The 15806-nt window shown below is 34.5% G+C and overlaps 1 protein-coding gene across 2 annotated transcripts in view; it reads right to left on the bottom strand.

Moving 5' to 3' along the window:
• Positions 1 to 15806, bottom strand: part of ERBB4 (erb-b2 receptor tyrosine kinase 4) — a 1114653-nt gene that overhangs the window by 366403 nt on the left and 732444 nt on the right. For both annotated transcript variants that reach the window (XM_087424880.1, XM_087424879.1), the window contains exon 4: positions 12712 to 12846. In XM_087424880.1, coding sequence (XP_087281006.1) covers positions 12712 to 12846 — 135 coding nt within the window. The remainder of the gene's footprint in view (positions 1 to 12711; positions 12847 to 15806) is intronic.

The raw sequence follows: 15806 nt of genomic DNA, 5'->3' as shown, positions 1-15806 counted from the left end.
ACTTTGTGAACATTAAAGTCAGTTTTTACAAAATTTAAGTCAGCATTTCCACCCCTAAACCTAATTCTTCCAGGCTTAGAATTATTTGCAAATCCTCATATAGCAGGATGCTTAAAACTTTATATAAAGGTACATTTTTTTAAAAATTGTGGGAAAAAATGGAATGAAAAAATGTGGAAGATGTCTCTTACTGATAATCACTTCTTTTAATGTTCTTTGCTTTATATTTAAAAAAAATTTGTATTGTGGAAAAATACACACAACATGAAATTTACCATCTTAACCATTTGTAAGTGTACAATTCAGTGATCTTAAATATATTCACATTGCTGTACAACAATCACCACCATCTGTCCCCATAACTCTTTTCATCTTGTAAAAGTGAACCAATATATTCATTAAACAATTATTCCCCATTTTCCCCTCCCCCTAGCCCCTGGCAACCACCACTACATTTTCTGTCTTTATGGTTTTGACTACTCTAAGTATCACATATAAGTGGAATCATATAGTATTTGTCTTTTTATGAGTGGCTTATTTCACTTAACATAATGCCCTCGAGGTTCATCCAGGTTGTAGCAAATATCAGAATTTCCTTTCTTTTCAAGGCAGAATATTCCATTGTATGTATACACCACAGTTTGTTGATTCATTCACCCATCAATGGACACTTGGAAAAGATTTATTTTTAACTAGATTACCTAGATTACATTTTCTTGGTTGTCATCCAATTTAAACAGTGTGTAGCTCTTATTACTTTTTTTTGCCAGTAAGAAAAATGTCATTCAGTTTCAAAAATCTCCAATTCCAAAAATTCACCATTTCAAAAAATGTTAGGAGTTACTACTTCAAAGAAAATCTGATATTCTGAATGTTTGGCCTTTCTCCATTCTCTCTGAAAAGTGTGAAAACCTTTTTCATAATAATAGCAACTTTTAGTTAAGCAATGGTATATATTTTTTTCAATGAAAATTCCCATCTTGAAAAGGCTCGTTAAAATTTACTTTAAAATAAGTTTCAGAAAAACAATAAAATCTGGAGGCTGCCCCCACTGGAAAATTTGAATCCCAGAGACCTGCTGTTTAGTGAAATTTTGCTCTCTTCCGTCATTCACTAGAAGACAGGAAGTCCTTATTACTAAAAATTGCAAGCTGCAAAGGCTCTCAGAAACCCCAAATGGGCTCTTAATACTGACCTTATTGAATCTCTACACGAATTAGAAATAGGGTTCTTCAAGTGCTTGTGAAACACCAGGTCCAGAAAGTCACAGGCACTTAAAGCATTGCTGTGGTTGAAATTAGTGACAGAGCTTCACATAACGACAGAGAGCAACAGATTCTCTAAGAGGGGACTCATGCGACTGGTAGGTGGCTTCATTTGAACAAGCCCATACATTCTATGCCCATTTTGAATCAGCACATGGTCTGAAAATGTATTCATCATAATAGGCCTTGCTAATCACTATACTAGCATGGAAATCCTATGCCAGGCCAGTGTTACTTATACCTGTCCTTAGAATCAATTGGCGAACTTTGAAAATAGGTCGATTCCCATCCTTAAACCAAACTTACACAGGGAGAATCTCTGGGAGTAGGTTCTGATGCATGCCCAAGTACAGAAACCATTAATCTACTTACTTTCTGACATAAAGTATCTTGTCGTTCTGTAATGCTAAACCATGATACACAACATCTCTGCTGTCACTTCATGTAAAAATAATTTTCCTTCCAACAAGCTATGGTCATGAAGATTTATTTGAAGGTATAAAATTGACAATTTTAACAGCTAGAGCGGTAGGCTTGTGGGAGTTATCTTTGAGGCAGAAACTCAGGTTACTCTGAGAGACCATTTCTATAAGCCTTTTAGTTGAATAGAGCAAACATCTATTCACATTCTTGAGGAAACCTTGAGTGCAAGAAGTTAACATGAATGCAGAAGCTAAGTATACTGTTTAATAACTTAAAGGCAAAATGTTAGCAGAATATGACCCTGAAGAGTCAGATATTTTTCCTCTATAAATTTTGAGTTAAACTGCCCTGTCCCTAAAGAAGTTGTTCTTTCTTGAGTCGTGTGTGTGTCCACGCATGTGTGCACTCACACTTCTGTGTGTGTGTGTTTTATTCAGCATTTGCCCCACAGGAGACTAGGGGCCACAATCAGCTCATACCATGCATGATGTGCTGGCTTCATTTTATGTTTACATCATTATGGAGAGAAATGATAAGCGCTGGACTGGGCTTACCCCAACACGACCCCCAGAGGGCTGCTGATGTCCACACGTGGCAGTAGTGTACACAGTCAGATTTTCTAGCATTTTGAGAGCTGGTTGGTAAATACAACCATTACTAAATATTAAATTATATAAATCCATTATTAAGTTTTATTAAAACAAAGGTAAGATATACTTAAAATTCATTATTTCCTGATTAGTTTACTATATTTTACTACTATCTATGTAATTGAGTTGATTTACATTTATTGAGTCTGAATGGCGGAAATACTACATAATGGGGCGCTAACTGGGCATCTCTTCCAAAACTCACATTTGTTGTTCAAAATGGACAATGTAAGGAATGCTTACACCATGGAAATCAGCACACTCTACAAATTGGGGTGTTTTCCCTCTATTTTTTGAGTGATTATCAAAAATTTACTGACGTGTGGTATAATTTAAGAATGAAGAAACAATGCTTTGGGAAATGTGCTATTAAAAATTTTCTAAGGCAGCTATAATATATTGTGCCTGGAGTGGGCGTTTCCTTATTTAACACATTGGTGTTTTCATTAATTCGTAAACAGAAAATGAAATGAGCCTTCACCTGGAGAAGGGGCAGAGCCTACGGGAAAATAGAGGCTTAAGGTTTGGAAATGGTCAGAGTAATGAGGGATAGCCTCACCTGCAACAGCTGAGCAGGAACACAGATGTCAAGTTTGGTCCTCTCTGCCCCCCAAATAGCCATTCTTATTATTAGCAAGATTGTGTTAATAACTAACCTCATTTATGCTTTGAGGAAATGGGGGGTACAGTGGGTTTTTAAGAGCAGTTGAGGGAGCGCTCAGCACAGCTGTGAGGTTACTGAAGTCATCGGTAGCAGAGGCGTGGGTTGGTAGTAACAGGATAAAGCCAGAGTGGAGAGAATTTATTCCAGATTTTGGAAAGTACAGAAAGTGGAAACTAATTTGTAATCATAAACTGTTAAGACCAATGTCTGTATATGTAAATGTGTGTACACATTTATATAAATGTTTACTTTATGTACGTGTTTATTATATACAAATACATATATATATATGATTTGCAATAAAATAAATAGCACACACAATGCATGATGAATATGGGGACTGAGATGAGCTAGGAAAGGTCTATTATGAAAGAATTCTGTTCTGCTACCTAGAATTGAGGTGAAGTACTGCTGAGGAATATTCTGTCACTTTCTAGAAAACAGAAATCACACTTCTCTAACTTTATATATATGCTATCTGATGAAAAAGCCCATTGAGGGGAAGCTAGCACATATGATGAAAATAAAGATCTGTCATGAAAAATTCACTCAAAAAGTGACACAATGCACTTTTATCCCAAGAAGTTAAGGAACAAGAAAACCAAGCCAGCAGGTGTACAAAGCTTGTGCCTTGTAATGTTGTTAAATAAAAGTTAATTTCTGGAGTGAATATTAGTGAACCTGGAAGTCTTCTTATAAATGCAGCGATAAAGGTCCCCTCCAATGTGGATCAGGTTCAAGTTCTTACTCTCTCATCAAGAGCGTTAAAAAGACAGTAGAGCTGCCACTTGTTTTTATTTTTAAAAATACACTCCTAGATTCTGTTAGTTCTATTTTATAATATTTTTTTTTAGAATAATTGCATCTGAATTCCCGAGTGATCTTTAGTTCTTTTTTTTTTCTTTTATTAAATGAGTATCATGAAGATTCTATTTCTATTTTATAGGTCTTTTCAAAAAGCCATCTTTTGAATTCATATGGATTCACTTACCCTTTGAAATGTTTTTCACATTTTTCCTAATTTAAGCTTTTATTTAAAAAGTCTTTTAAAAACAGTATGCGTTTTTTGGTGATTTGACTCTGTGTAGGCATTTACGTAAAATTGGACATGTATAATACACACAACCTGGAGCTGTACTGAAAGGAGTTGTGGATAAATTTGCTACCTTTTGTTTTCTTTTACTCTACTACAAAAATCCAAACTTAGCAAGGTGTGTCTGTCTTGTGTAAACATATTAACATTGCGGGAGTAGTACAAGTTGGTAAACTGAAAAAAGCAAGTTTAATTCTACTCTATTTTGATAATTATTTTCTAGTGCAAGAAAGTTATCTACATGGGACGCAACATGTAATATTAGTCATAAGTGGTCAATTATTAAGATATGTAAGACTCATTAAAAGAAAAATATAGTTTTAAGTTTTACTAATGGTTTTAATGCAGGCAGAACATCTGGTTTAAACAAATGATTTGTCATGGAATTATATCTGTGAATATAAGGCTCTTTTATGGATTTACCAATTCTCCCACTCTCCCAGTTCGTTAATTAGCTGGTGTTTGGTTTTAGAAAGCAATTGAGAGTGAGGGGTGCATCTGGTACAAGCTAAAGAGACTGTAGGATCTGGAGCATCTGAGGTTTGTCCTTTTCAATGTCTTGGTGAGATGAAGCTATGAAACACTACCTTCTGGTTACTAAAACTCACATGAAATTTACAAACCTAATACAATATTAACTCATTAATGTATAATGAAAACATAACTGTCACGTATTGTAAAAATACTTCTGTCCACGTGTGATCAATTCACATGAAAAAACAAAACGTAATCAGAAGGCACTTGATTCATTTACCATAAGAAATCACGCTCAGATTCTGACACATATTAACTCATTTATTACTCATCATAACCATGTGAAGTTGATAATATCAGCTCCTGGCCGAAAACTTGTGTGTGGTTTTTCAGTCCTGACCATAGGCAGCTATAAAGGCTTTACCTGGTGGGCCCCATAGAGGAAAGCTTCCCTCCCCACCCCAGATTTGGTGCACGGCCAGTACACCGCGGGCTCTGAAGGGCATCACAGTCAAGGAGGACTCAGGGCTCCCTGACCCTCTGTACTCTCTTCTTTTAAAAATAATTTTTTTGAGGTCATATTGGTTGATAATATTGTGAAATTTCAGGTGTACATTATTATATATCAGTTTCTATATTGACTGCATCGTGCTCACCACCAATAGTCTAGTTTTTATCTGCCACCATACATACGTGTCCCTTTACCCCTTTCGCCCATCTCCCATCCTTTTCCCCTCTGGTAACCACTAATCTGTTCTCTTTATCCATGTGTTTGTCTTACACATGTGAGTGAAATCATATGGTGTTTGACTTTCTCTGCCTGGCTTATTTCACTTAACATAATACCATCAAGGTCCATTCATGTTGTTGCAAATAGGATGGTGTTTTCTTTTTTTATGGCTGAGTAGTATTCCATTGTATATATATACCATACCTTCTTTATCCACTCATCAGGTGATGGGCACTTGGGTTGCTTCCACATCTTGGCTATTGTGAATAATGCTGCAATGAACACAGGGGTGCATAAATCTCTTTGTATTATTGATTTCATGTTCTTTGGGTAAATATCCAGTAGTGGAATAGCTGGATCATATGGTAATTCTATTTTTAATTTTTTGAGAAATCTCCATACTGTTTTCCATAGTGGCTGCACCAGTTTGCATTCCCCCCAGCAGTGTATGATGGTTCCCTTTTCTCCACATCTTCTCCAACATTTGTTATTTTTTGTCTTGGTAATTATAGCCATTCTGACACGTGTAAGGTGATATCTCATTGTAGTTTTGATTTGCATTTCCCTAGTAATTAATGATGTTGAACATTTTTTTATGTGCCTGTTGCCCATCTGTATATCTTCTTTGGAAAAATGTCTGTTCATATCCTCTGCCCATTTTTTGATTGGCTTGTTTGTTTTTTGATTTTGTTGAGTTATATGAGTTCTTTACATATTTTGGAAATTAACCCCTTGTCATATATATGATTTGCAAATATTTTCTTCCAGTTAATGGGTTGTCTTTCCATTGTTCATGGTTTCCTTTGCTGTGCAGAAGCTTTTTAGTCTGATGTTGTCCCATTTGTTTATTTTTTCTTCTGTTTCCCTTGCCTGAGCAGACATGGTATTCTAAAAGATGCTGTTAAGACCAATGTCAAAGAGTGTACTGCCAATATTTTCTTCTAAGAATTTTACTATGGTTTCTGGTGTTACATTCAAGTCTTTAATCATGTTGAGTTAATTTTTGTCTGTGGTATAAGATAACTGTCTACTTTTATTCTTTTGCATGTGACTGTCCAGTTTTCCCACCAACATTTATTGAAGAGACTTTCCTTTCTCCATTGTATGTTCTTGGCTCTGTTGTAGAAAATTAGCTGTCCATAGATATGTGGGTTTATTTCCAGGCCGTTGATTCTGTTCCACTGATCTGTTTGTCTTTTTTGTGCCAGTACCATGCTGTTTTGGTTACTATAGCTTTGGTAGTATATTTTGAAATCAAGGAGTGTGATACCTCCAGCTTTGTTCTTTTTTCTCAGGATTCCTTTGGCCCTTCAGGGTCTTTTTTCATTTCTTATAAATTTTAGCCTTCTTTGTTCTATTTCTGTGAAAAATGTTGTTGGAATTTTGATAGGGTTGGCATTGAATGTGTAGATTGCTTTAGGAAGGATGGACATTTTAACTATGTTAATTCTTCCAATCCATGTGCATGGAATATCTTTCCATTTCTTTGTGTCTTCTATTTCTTTCAACAGTGTTTTACAGTTTTCAGTGTATAGGTCTTTCACCTCCTTGGTTAAATTTATTCCTAGGTATTTTATTCTTTGTTGCAATTGTAAATAGGATTGCATTATTGACTCCTCTGTGCTCTTAAGCATAGCTACATTCCTAACCAGGTGCCTCCATTCAGAGGCCTCTTTATCAAGTGCCCTCAACAGAGGCCTTCCTCAGGCGCTTTTGCTGAAATGTCCTTATAGGAGTGTGTGTGGGAGAGTGGGGCTTGAAGACACTTTTCCTCCATTCTGATTCAGTACTCAGTACTTTTCTACTCTTAGCCCTTTCCTCTCTCCCTCCCACCTCCCCACTGGCCCCCAGATCCCTGAAACTTCAGGGGCCTTTGTTTGGGGCTCCCTCAGCAGTGACACAATTCTCCACGTCTGTCTAATCAATCTGAGCTGCCTGACCCTCGCCTGGAGCTGTTCCCTGGAGAGAAATGGAACAGCAGAGGAGTTGGTGCTTTCTCCCATTTAGCCTCTTGCTTGTACTATCACACTAAGTGATGAAAAGCTTGACCTTGACTTTGACTCTGACCTTCATTCTGGCACTTTGGCTTAACTGGCCACCAGCAGCTCAGCTCTCAGCTCAGCTCAGCTCTTGACACTATTTTTATAGACACAGAAATGGAGGTTCTGAGACCATAAGCGACTTGCCCAAGGTCAAATAGCTACTAAGAGGCAGTGCCAGGTTTCAAACAAGCCAGTTTGGCTCCCAAATCCATTCTTTTAACTACACAATCTTCTCCCTTGGGAAATCTCATTGTGTAATTTTCCATATTCATGTTCTGATATACTTCCATTTGCTTAATTTTCAGAAAGTAACTAAATTCCATCATGTTGACATTCTTATGGTGATGGGATTGTTATTACTGTGCTCCAAGTAAGTGAAGCATCATTCACTATGTGATTTTTTTTCACTTTAAAGGGTAGTTTATTGAATCAGCCCTATTGATATACCTATTCAAGAATGTTAGATAATAAGTCTTGTTAGGGATTTGTATGAGAAAAAAGACACCCATCTCTTCCTCAGCCAGCTAAAGTTTAGATCCAGATATCGCAAGTATTTTGGAAAATGCAATTTGGTTATAATTATTCTCAAATCACATATATTTAAAGGAGTGGTATCATTTTTAAATCATTTTTCCACACACTTCAAATTTTTTCTTCATTGTTTCAGTTATAGCCCAAAGGTTATGCCAATAAAAAGCCAAGTTGCTCTTGAAAAGATTTTGCTTTTTTATATCAAGAATTAGTATTGTACCAAAAACCAAAAACATACATTAAGAAATACTTCGCAAAATATCACTTAAGAATTAAACATTCTTAAATTTTTTATGTCGAACTTGTGGAATTTGTAGATAATTACAAGTATTACACAAATTAGTATCTCTTTAAACACTAAAGGAAAGTAGACATATACATTTTACCTTATAATTATTATAATGAAACATAAATAGGACATTAATATAATAGAAATAGAGTAACTTATAATTATATAAGTATAAATAAAATTAAGCATATAGATATATAATGCCATGTCTACCTGAAAAACACTTAAAATGGATAAGCTACATGTCTATGGATTATAACTTTTACTTCACATCCATTCTTTTGTACACAAATGATAAATAGAATAAAATATAGCTTGTATTCATCTGATTTTCCTATTTATGAACTGATCTATTTCATTTATTTATTTATTCAGTATATATCTGTTGTCCATCTATTATGTGCTAGAACAGAGGACAGAATGATGAATTGAGCCTTGTCCACAAGGAGTTTTCAGTTTAGAGAGACAAAGAACGCTAGGTGAGTCATTATGGGGTCACATGGAAATATCTAGCCAGTAGAAGAGAACACTTCTTAGAAAAGATAACAACTGATGAGTTTCTTAAAGTATGAATAAAATTTAGTCTGGCAAACGGAGAAGGAAAGACGGTACAGACAAAGACATTGTAAGAACTCATTCCATAGAGAGAAATAAGCAGGAATCTGCTGAAAACGCCAAGCCTTTGGTTTTCTTTGGAACTGACCCTACATTAGTCAGTTGCCGTGACAGGGTTTTAGACAGGGTCGTGGTTAGATTTCCATTAAACAGAGTTCTTGCTGGTACTTTGTCAGGGGGATTTGTCAGGACTGGAGCCAAGGAGAGCAGTTAAACACAGGGACTCTTAATCAGGAGGCTTGGACCCCTAAGGGACTATAGATAGAATTTAGGAGGTCCTTGAACTTGAATGGGGAAACATTACATTATTATTCACAATTATCTCTTATTAAATACATTATTTCATCAATTACAAATGTAAGGACCGAACCACAGGAATACTGGCAGTACCAGCCACAGTGTAACCAATACAAACCATAGATGTATTCATGTTACATTCCAGTTGTTGTAGGTATCATAAAGCATTATTTATTTATTTACTCATTCATTCTTAGTCATGGTAAAAAACACGTAACATGAAATTTACTAACTATTTTTCACATGCGCAGCTCAGTAGTGTTAAGGAGACATACTTAACTCGTACAGTGGGCTCGTATAGTATTTGTCTTTTTGGGACCAGCTTATTTTGCTTAGCACAATGTCCTCAAAGTTCATCCATATTGTAACATGTCATAATTTCCTTCCTTTTTAAGGCTGAATCATGTTCCACTGTATGTATATACCACATTTTGTTTATCCATTCATTTGTCAACGAATATTTGGGTTGCTTCCATCTCTTGGCTATTGTGAATAATGCTGCTATGAATATAGGTGTGCAAATATCTCTTTGAGACCCCACTTTCCACTCTTTTGGACATATGTACCAAGAAGTGGAATTGCTGGATGATATGGTAGTTCTATCTTTAATTTTTGAGGAACTACCATATTATTTTCCATAGCACTTGCACCATTTTACACTGCCACCAACAGTGCACAAGGGTTTCAAGTTTTCTGCATCCTCACTAACATTTATTTTCTATTATTTTAATAGTAGTCATTCTAATGGGTGTAAGATGATATTTCATTGTGATTCTGCTTTGCATTTCTCTATTGATTAGTGATATTGAGCATCTTTGCACATGCTTGTTGGCCATTTGTATATCATCTTTGGAGAAATGTCTGTTCAAGTCCTTTGCCCATTTCTGAATCAGGCTGTTCATTTTTTGTCTTGAGTTGTAGTAGTTCTTTATATATTCTGGATACTAACCCTTCTTCAGATATATGATTTCTAAACATTTTCTCCCATTCTGTAAGTTGTCTTTCACCCTATTGATTGTGTCCTTCGACACAGAGAAGTTTTTAAGTTTTATATAGCCCCATTTGTCTGTATTTTTGTTGCCTGAGCTTTTGGTGTCATATCTAAGAATCATTGCCAAGGATAATGTCATGAAGCTTTTCCTCTATGTTTTTTTCTAGGAGTTTTATAGTTTACATTTAGGTCTTTAATCTATTTTGTGTTAATTTTTGTATATAGCGTAAGATAAAAGTCTGGCTTCAATCTTGTGCATGTAGATATCCAGTTTTCTCAAAAACGTTGGTTAAGGTGAATGTCCTTTTTAAAATAATATTTATGCCTATCGCTGCTCCAAAACTACATTACATATTAATCCTACTGTTAGTAATTTTTATGTAATCTGCTAATAAAGAAGCATATTACTGTATCACATTTATTTTTTAAGTATGTTGATGAATATATTTCAATATAATTTATTTTCCTTGTAATTCTTTGTAATTTATTTTATGAATTTATTGATTTTTATGCATTTATGATATAAAATATTTATTTTGTGCCTATTTATTCATTTAACATATGAGAAGGGAGTCTATTAGTTTCATCAGACTGCCACTGGGTCCATGGTCTCACAAAATATTAAGAATTCAGAGATTGTTTCAGTAAATCAGGCAATTGATGAAGACTTGAACTAGAGCAATGGTAAGAAGAAATATATAAAATCAAGAAATAGGCAAATTAACATGATTTAGTGATTAATTAAATACCAAGAACCAAGGAGAAGGTGAAGTCAATGATGACCCTCTAATTTTTAACTTGGGTAACTGGGTTGCTTGGTGGTGTGTGGTTCTGGGAGTCTCACCAGTGTAGAAGTTGCATTTAAAACCGTGAGTGGGCCTGAGGTCCTCCATGGGGAGAAGGTAGAGAAAGCAATTGACTCAGGATAAAACCATGGGAAACCAATGTTCAAAGACTAGCCAATTCATTATCAGCTACAGTGTCATGCTATATATATAATGTGTCATCAAATAGATCTACTATGTAAAGAATAAAACTTTGACAAGCAGTTGGTGGTTAATTTGCAAAAGACTATTGGTTATGAGTCTACTCTGCATTTATAATTTTTGCACCTGCAATTATTTGCATGCAAAAACAAATGCAGCAGCCACAGTTGCTGAATTATAGGCACAGCTTTCTAAATTTGCCCTAAAAATTAATACAAAGAGATTCCACCTGTGAAAGTGTAGCAAATCTCTCAGAACTTTCCTGTCCCACATCCTATCAGGCTAGTGGACACACTTCCCTTTTGGCTTCTGTCTTGGGCTTTATTCTTGCCTGGCCTTGTTTATGCATTATAGGCTAGTCACTCTGATGACTGAGAGTCAGAGGCCTTTCCTCATATCCAACCTTTGTGCTCCCCCCCACAAATGTAAAATGTACCGTAGTATAGGCAGACTAAAAATGGTAGCCATTTCTGAAGCACATCATTTGCCTCATTAATGTGAACAGATTTAATTTTTTATTCACATGTAATTTTACAAGGTAGGCAATTTGAACACTGTAGAGATGAAATCTCATACAAATTTCTGCTCAAAGGTGACAAGAAAATTAGGTTATTCTACTTTTAAAAAAAAGTTTTAGCCATTTATTAAAAACACAGCTGTCAGTTTGGAGCCAATATATTCATATTTCCCCATTATATTATTAGGACCATCAAGAAATTTAATAATTGTCCCCTGGCGTTTGATTTCCTATGAAAGCGTCATAACACAATCAGTACTATAGCAGATAATTATTGAACTGTGTGAAGATGGGTATGATTTCAGCTGGGAAATATATAATAATAGATGAGAAAAATAAAACCCGGGTTAACACGATAAAAATTCTGTTCTCATACAAATGTCAGTAATAATAAATGTGGGGACAACATAGCCTGCTTTATGAAAATGAAACAGATTCCAGGAGGAATAATTTGCAAAGGTTTTAATGATAGTTTGAATAATATTTGCTTATCATTTAATCATATTAAACACTTTGATAAATCCTCTGTGGTAGAAACAATATACACTTTAAGAATGGGAAACTCGGTAGTTCATTAGGCTAACAAATAAAATCAGAATGTAACATGTATTTCTTCTATATGAAATCTATATTTCCCCACTCTGGTGTTTGGAATTGTCATAGGATATTACCATGAATGGTTTAGGGGCAAATGAAGGCTTAGGAATTCTAAAATGTTTACTAGTTTTTATTTTTTATATAAAAATTACAGCGATTAAGATGGTGCATTTTTGTTCTACTATCTTTTTCTCAGTGTTGTATGGGTCACGAAGAATTGAAGCAGTAGTTAGACACCAGCCTTAAGTTTATGGACAACGAGGCACATATCTGGACATCGGAATTATGGTAAAGTAATTTAGATTTAGCCAAAGGGATGATGTTAAGAAAACGAGAATTGTAAAGGGGAAGAATCATTCCAAAAAGAAAGTTAATTAGAAGTAAAAGATAGGTCAGCCATTTGTTCTATCTGTCATATATATGTGAACGTTTCAATGGATTCAATCAAATTTCAAAATATTATTAATGGAATGATAAACATAAGTCACTTATTCTCAAAAGGGGTAGAATAACATTTTGAGACATTAAAAAGGATAATGCTACTCACATCCTGAGCTACCATTTGTTGACACCAGAGTCAAGTTGGAAGGCCATGGATTCCGCACAATATCTTGCCAATGAATTGTGTCTGTGTAACAAAGGAACTTGTTCTGGTCCACATAGACGCCACCATTTAGGATTTCTGTATTAAAACAAACAGAGATTTGTCATCAAACTTCTTGGTGATGAAAAGCTATTCAATAAAAATGATTTACTTTTTAGTATTTTCAATGTTAAATTAGAGTTACTTTGTTACCAGCCAAAATATCTTTTATAATATCTTTTACTGAGTCACATAAATTTGAGAAATTTGAAAAGATTGAAAGATACAAAGAAAAACAACTGCTCATAATCCAAATACTCAGAAGGAAACACTCAATATTTTGGTATAGACGTTCTCAGTCTCTTCTGTTTTTTACCTCCCGAAATTGAAATAATATTGCATATAGTATTTCATAGCGTGTTAATTTTGTTTAATATTATAAAGTGAGTATTTAATGGTAATTAAATATTATTCTACATTATTTTTAATGAGAATATGATATTCCAGAGGATAAGTTAAGTAGTACTTATTTAACCCATCCCCTCTTGTTGGTCATTTAACTTGTTGATCTCTGATTAGTTCTTTAAAATAAATTTCCACAAATGATATTTCAAGGTTATAGAGTGTGAATATTTTTAAGACTTTTGGTACAAGTTGTCAAATTTCCCTTAAGTAAAATTATTTCAGTCAATGTGACATTGACTAGAGCCAGTAGGTAAGTGATTAGCACAAAGTGGAAGCTAAAATGAATGCTTCAATCACAAAAATGTTTTTGTCAAATGGAATCAATAAAATTGCCAATCATTATTTAAGAATAACACAAAACAGGATAAAATAAAAACCCTATGGTTCATTAGGACAAGGGCATCACCATAGAATAAAATGCACTAAAAGTCAATTTTTACTTGATTCTCTATTTCACAATATTGGCCTTGATCAGTTAACTTGTCCCCCCAAACAATGGCTGATCAAATACACAGATTCTCTTTCAGATAGCTTTAAGTTATCCAGAAAATAAAAAGTAGATATTTCCTCTGAAAACACTATTCTTATTATTTGAAGAAATTGGTTATAAATACACATAACATCTTTCTGCCCAATATCTACACATTTTCCCTTCTTGTCCAATACAAAAAAACTTTAAATAAATCAATGTATAAAGCATTTAGTTACAAGTAACAAAAACCCAGTGAACAGTAGTCTGTATCTAGGGGATGATTTTTCTCACATGATAAGAAATGTATAGAAAGCAGTTACAGATATTGGTTTAGCTGTCCCACAGAACCCGTGAAGCAATCTGCCATCTTCAGTGTGTTGGCTTTATTCATTCCAGGCACAAGATGGCTGTTGCATCTAAAGGTGTGTGTTCTGAACTCCAGGTAGGATGAAGACAGAAGACCAAGCAAGAGACTTCCTCCTAGTGAGACTCCAACTTCCTACTTGGGAAGAGATGCTCTCCCCAAAGATAAAGTCTGCATTTCATTGGCCAAAACAATATCTCATAGCTATTGCTACTGCAAGAGGGGCTGAGTAAGCAAGTATTTAGATGGATATATTGCTACTCAAACAAAACTGAATCAAGCAGGGTGTTAGTGAGGAAGAAGAGGGACATGGGTATTGAGAAGGCAATCAACTCTGTCTCCCATGGTGGCCTTGAGAAAACCATCTCTCCTGGGCAGTCCCACAAGCTAAACATTTAAGAGTCCCCTCAAAACAAAGAGAGAGATAAAAGAATGAAAGAAACAGGTGACATCATTAGAGAGGTATTTGTGGAAGCCAGATTGGTGGGCACATTTAAAGTACCTCGCTGTGTTGCATGTATAAAATCCTCCAAATTAATTTTGACATTGCAGGGTTTTCCACATTTAAAATCACTCCCGTTCCCATCATCTATCCTTTCACTGACTATTGGCTCCATTTTCTCAGGTGAGGGAAAAAAAGAAACAAAAAGAAATTAGATCATCTTTCTACTTCTGAAACCCAGTTCATTATTCTTCATGACCTAACCATACAACCTTCATCAAAGCAGAAGGGAGATGTAAGACGTAAGAAAGATTGTGAAAATGGATTTTTACATTAATGCTTGGCATTAAGTTTCTATCTAAGAAATGTGACGATCTCAGACTAATAGCTTTCTCATGAGACATTAGGTGATGCTCTTCTGCTCTAGGAATAATTCTTCATTAGATGACAAAGAAAGGAGATTTTGACTGCTATCCAGGAAATGAAGGTTATTTTTCAGTCTACATTTGGAAAAGTTCTACATAAAAAAAAAAAAAATGTGAAGAGAAAAAGTAATAGCTCAAACATTGTGGGGAGAGTTTGTATTTTTCAGGAGTCACATTTAATTCAAATAGTTCATACTGAAGGAACACAATATCTATCCCCAACTTCTTATCTAAAAATATTCAAATAGAATCAGATTATATTATACTGAATAATAGTCTCATCAAATCCCTTTCTTCAACGATATTAATCTGCTACCAATATTGACATTTGTTTCTTAGATATTTTCTGTTCAAGAGCTTGGTTTATACTTGGAAAAGGATTTAGAAAGGAGGCAATAATAATTTAAGAATAATCTTACATGTTAAAATTTCAAATTAAGACTACAATCCTGATCAATCAGGATGATACTTATATCATCCTAAATTTAAAACCCAGCATCTGCTACCAATTCTAGTCAGGAGGATTTATAAATATTTAGTATTTAATGACAGATTGTTTAATCATATGTGTGTGTGTTTTCCCTGAAAATAATCTTTTTTCCTTTATGTTTGGCTTAGACCCTATTCTGTTGTTGAATGTCAAAAACCTTACAATCAGAAAATGTGTATTATATTGACATTTCTAGGAGAATCTTAATGTACACTTTATCTTACATTTTCTTTTGATTAACTTGATTACCTAAATATTTGTCAGGAAATAATGTTAAAATTGCATTAATTTATTTGTACAGTTTACATTGATTTTATAACTTTATACAATTTTTAAAATATCAATTTAATATGCTTTCATGAGGAAATATATAAATTTATTTCTGGACTAAGAAAATTCTA

Source organism: Ceratotherium simum, chromosome 37, assembly GCF_057802395.1.
Source record: "Ceratotherium simum simum isolate JZ-2026a chromosome 37, ASM5780239v1, whole genome shotgun sequence".
NCBI lineage: Eukaryota > Metazoa > Chordata > Mammalia > Perissodactyla > Rhinocerotidae > Ceratotherium > Ceratotherium simum.
This window is presented reverse-complemented; position numbering and strand designations above follow the sequence as displayed.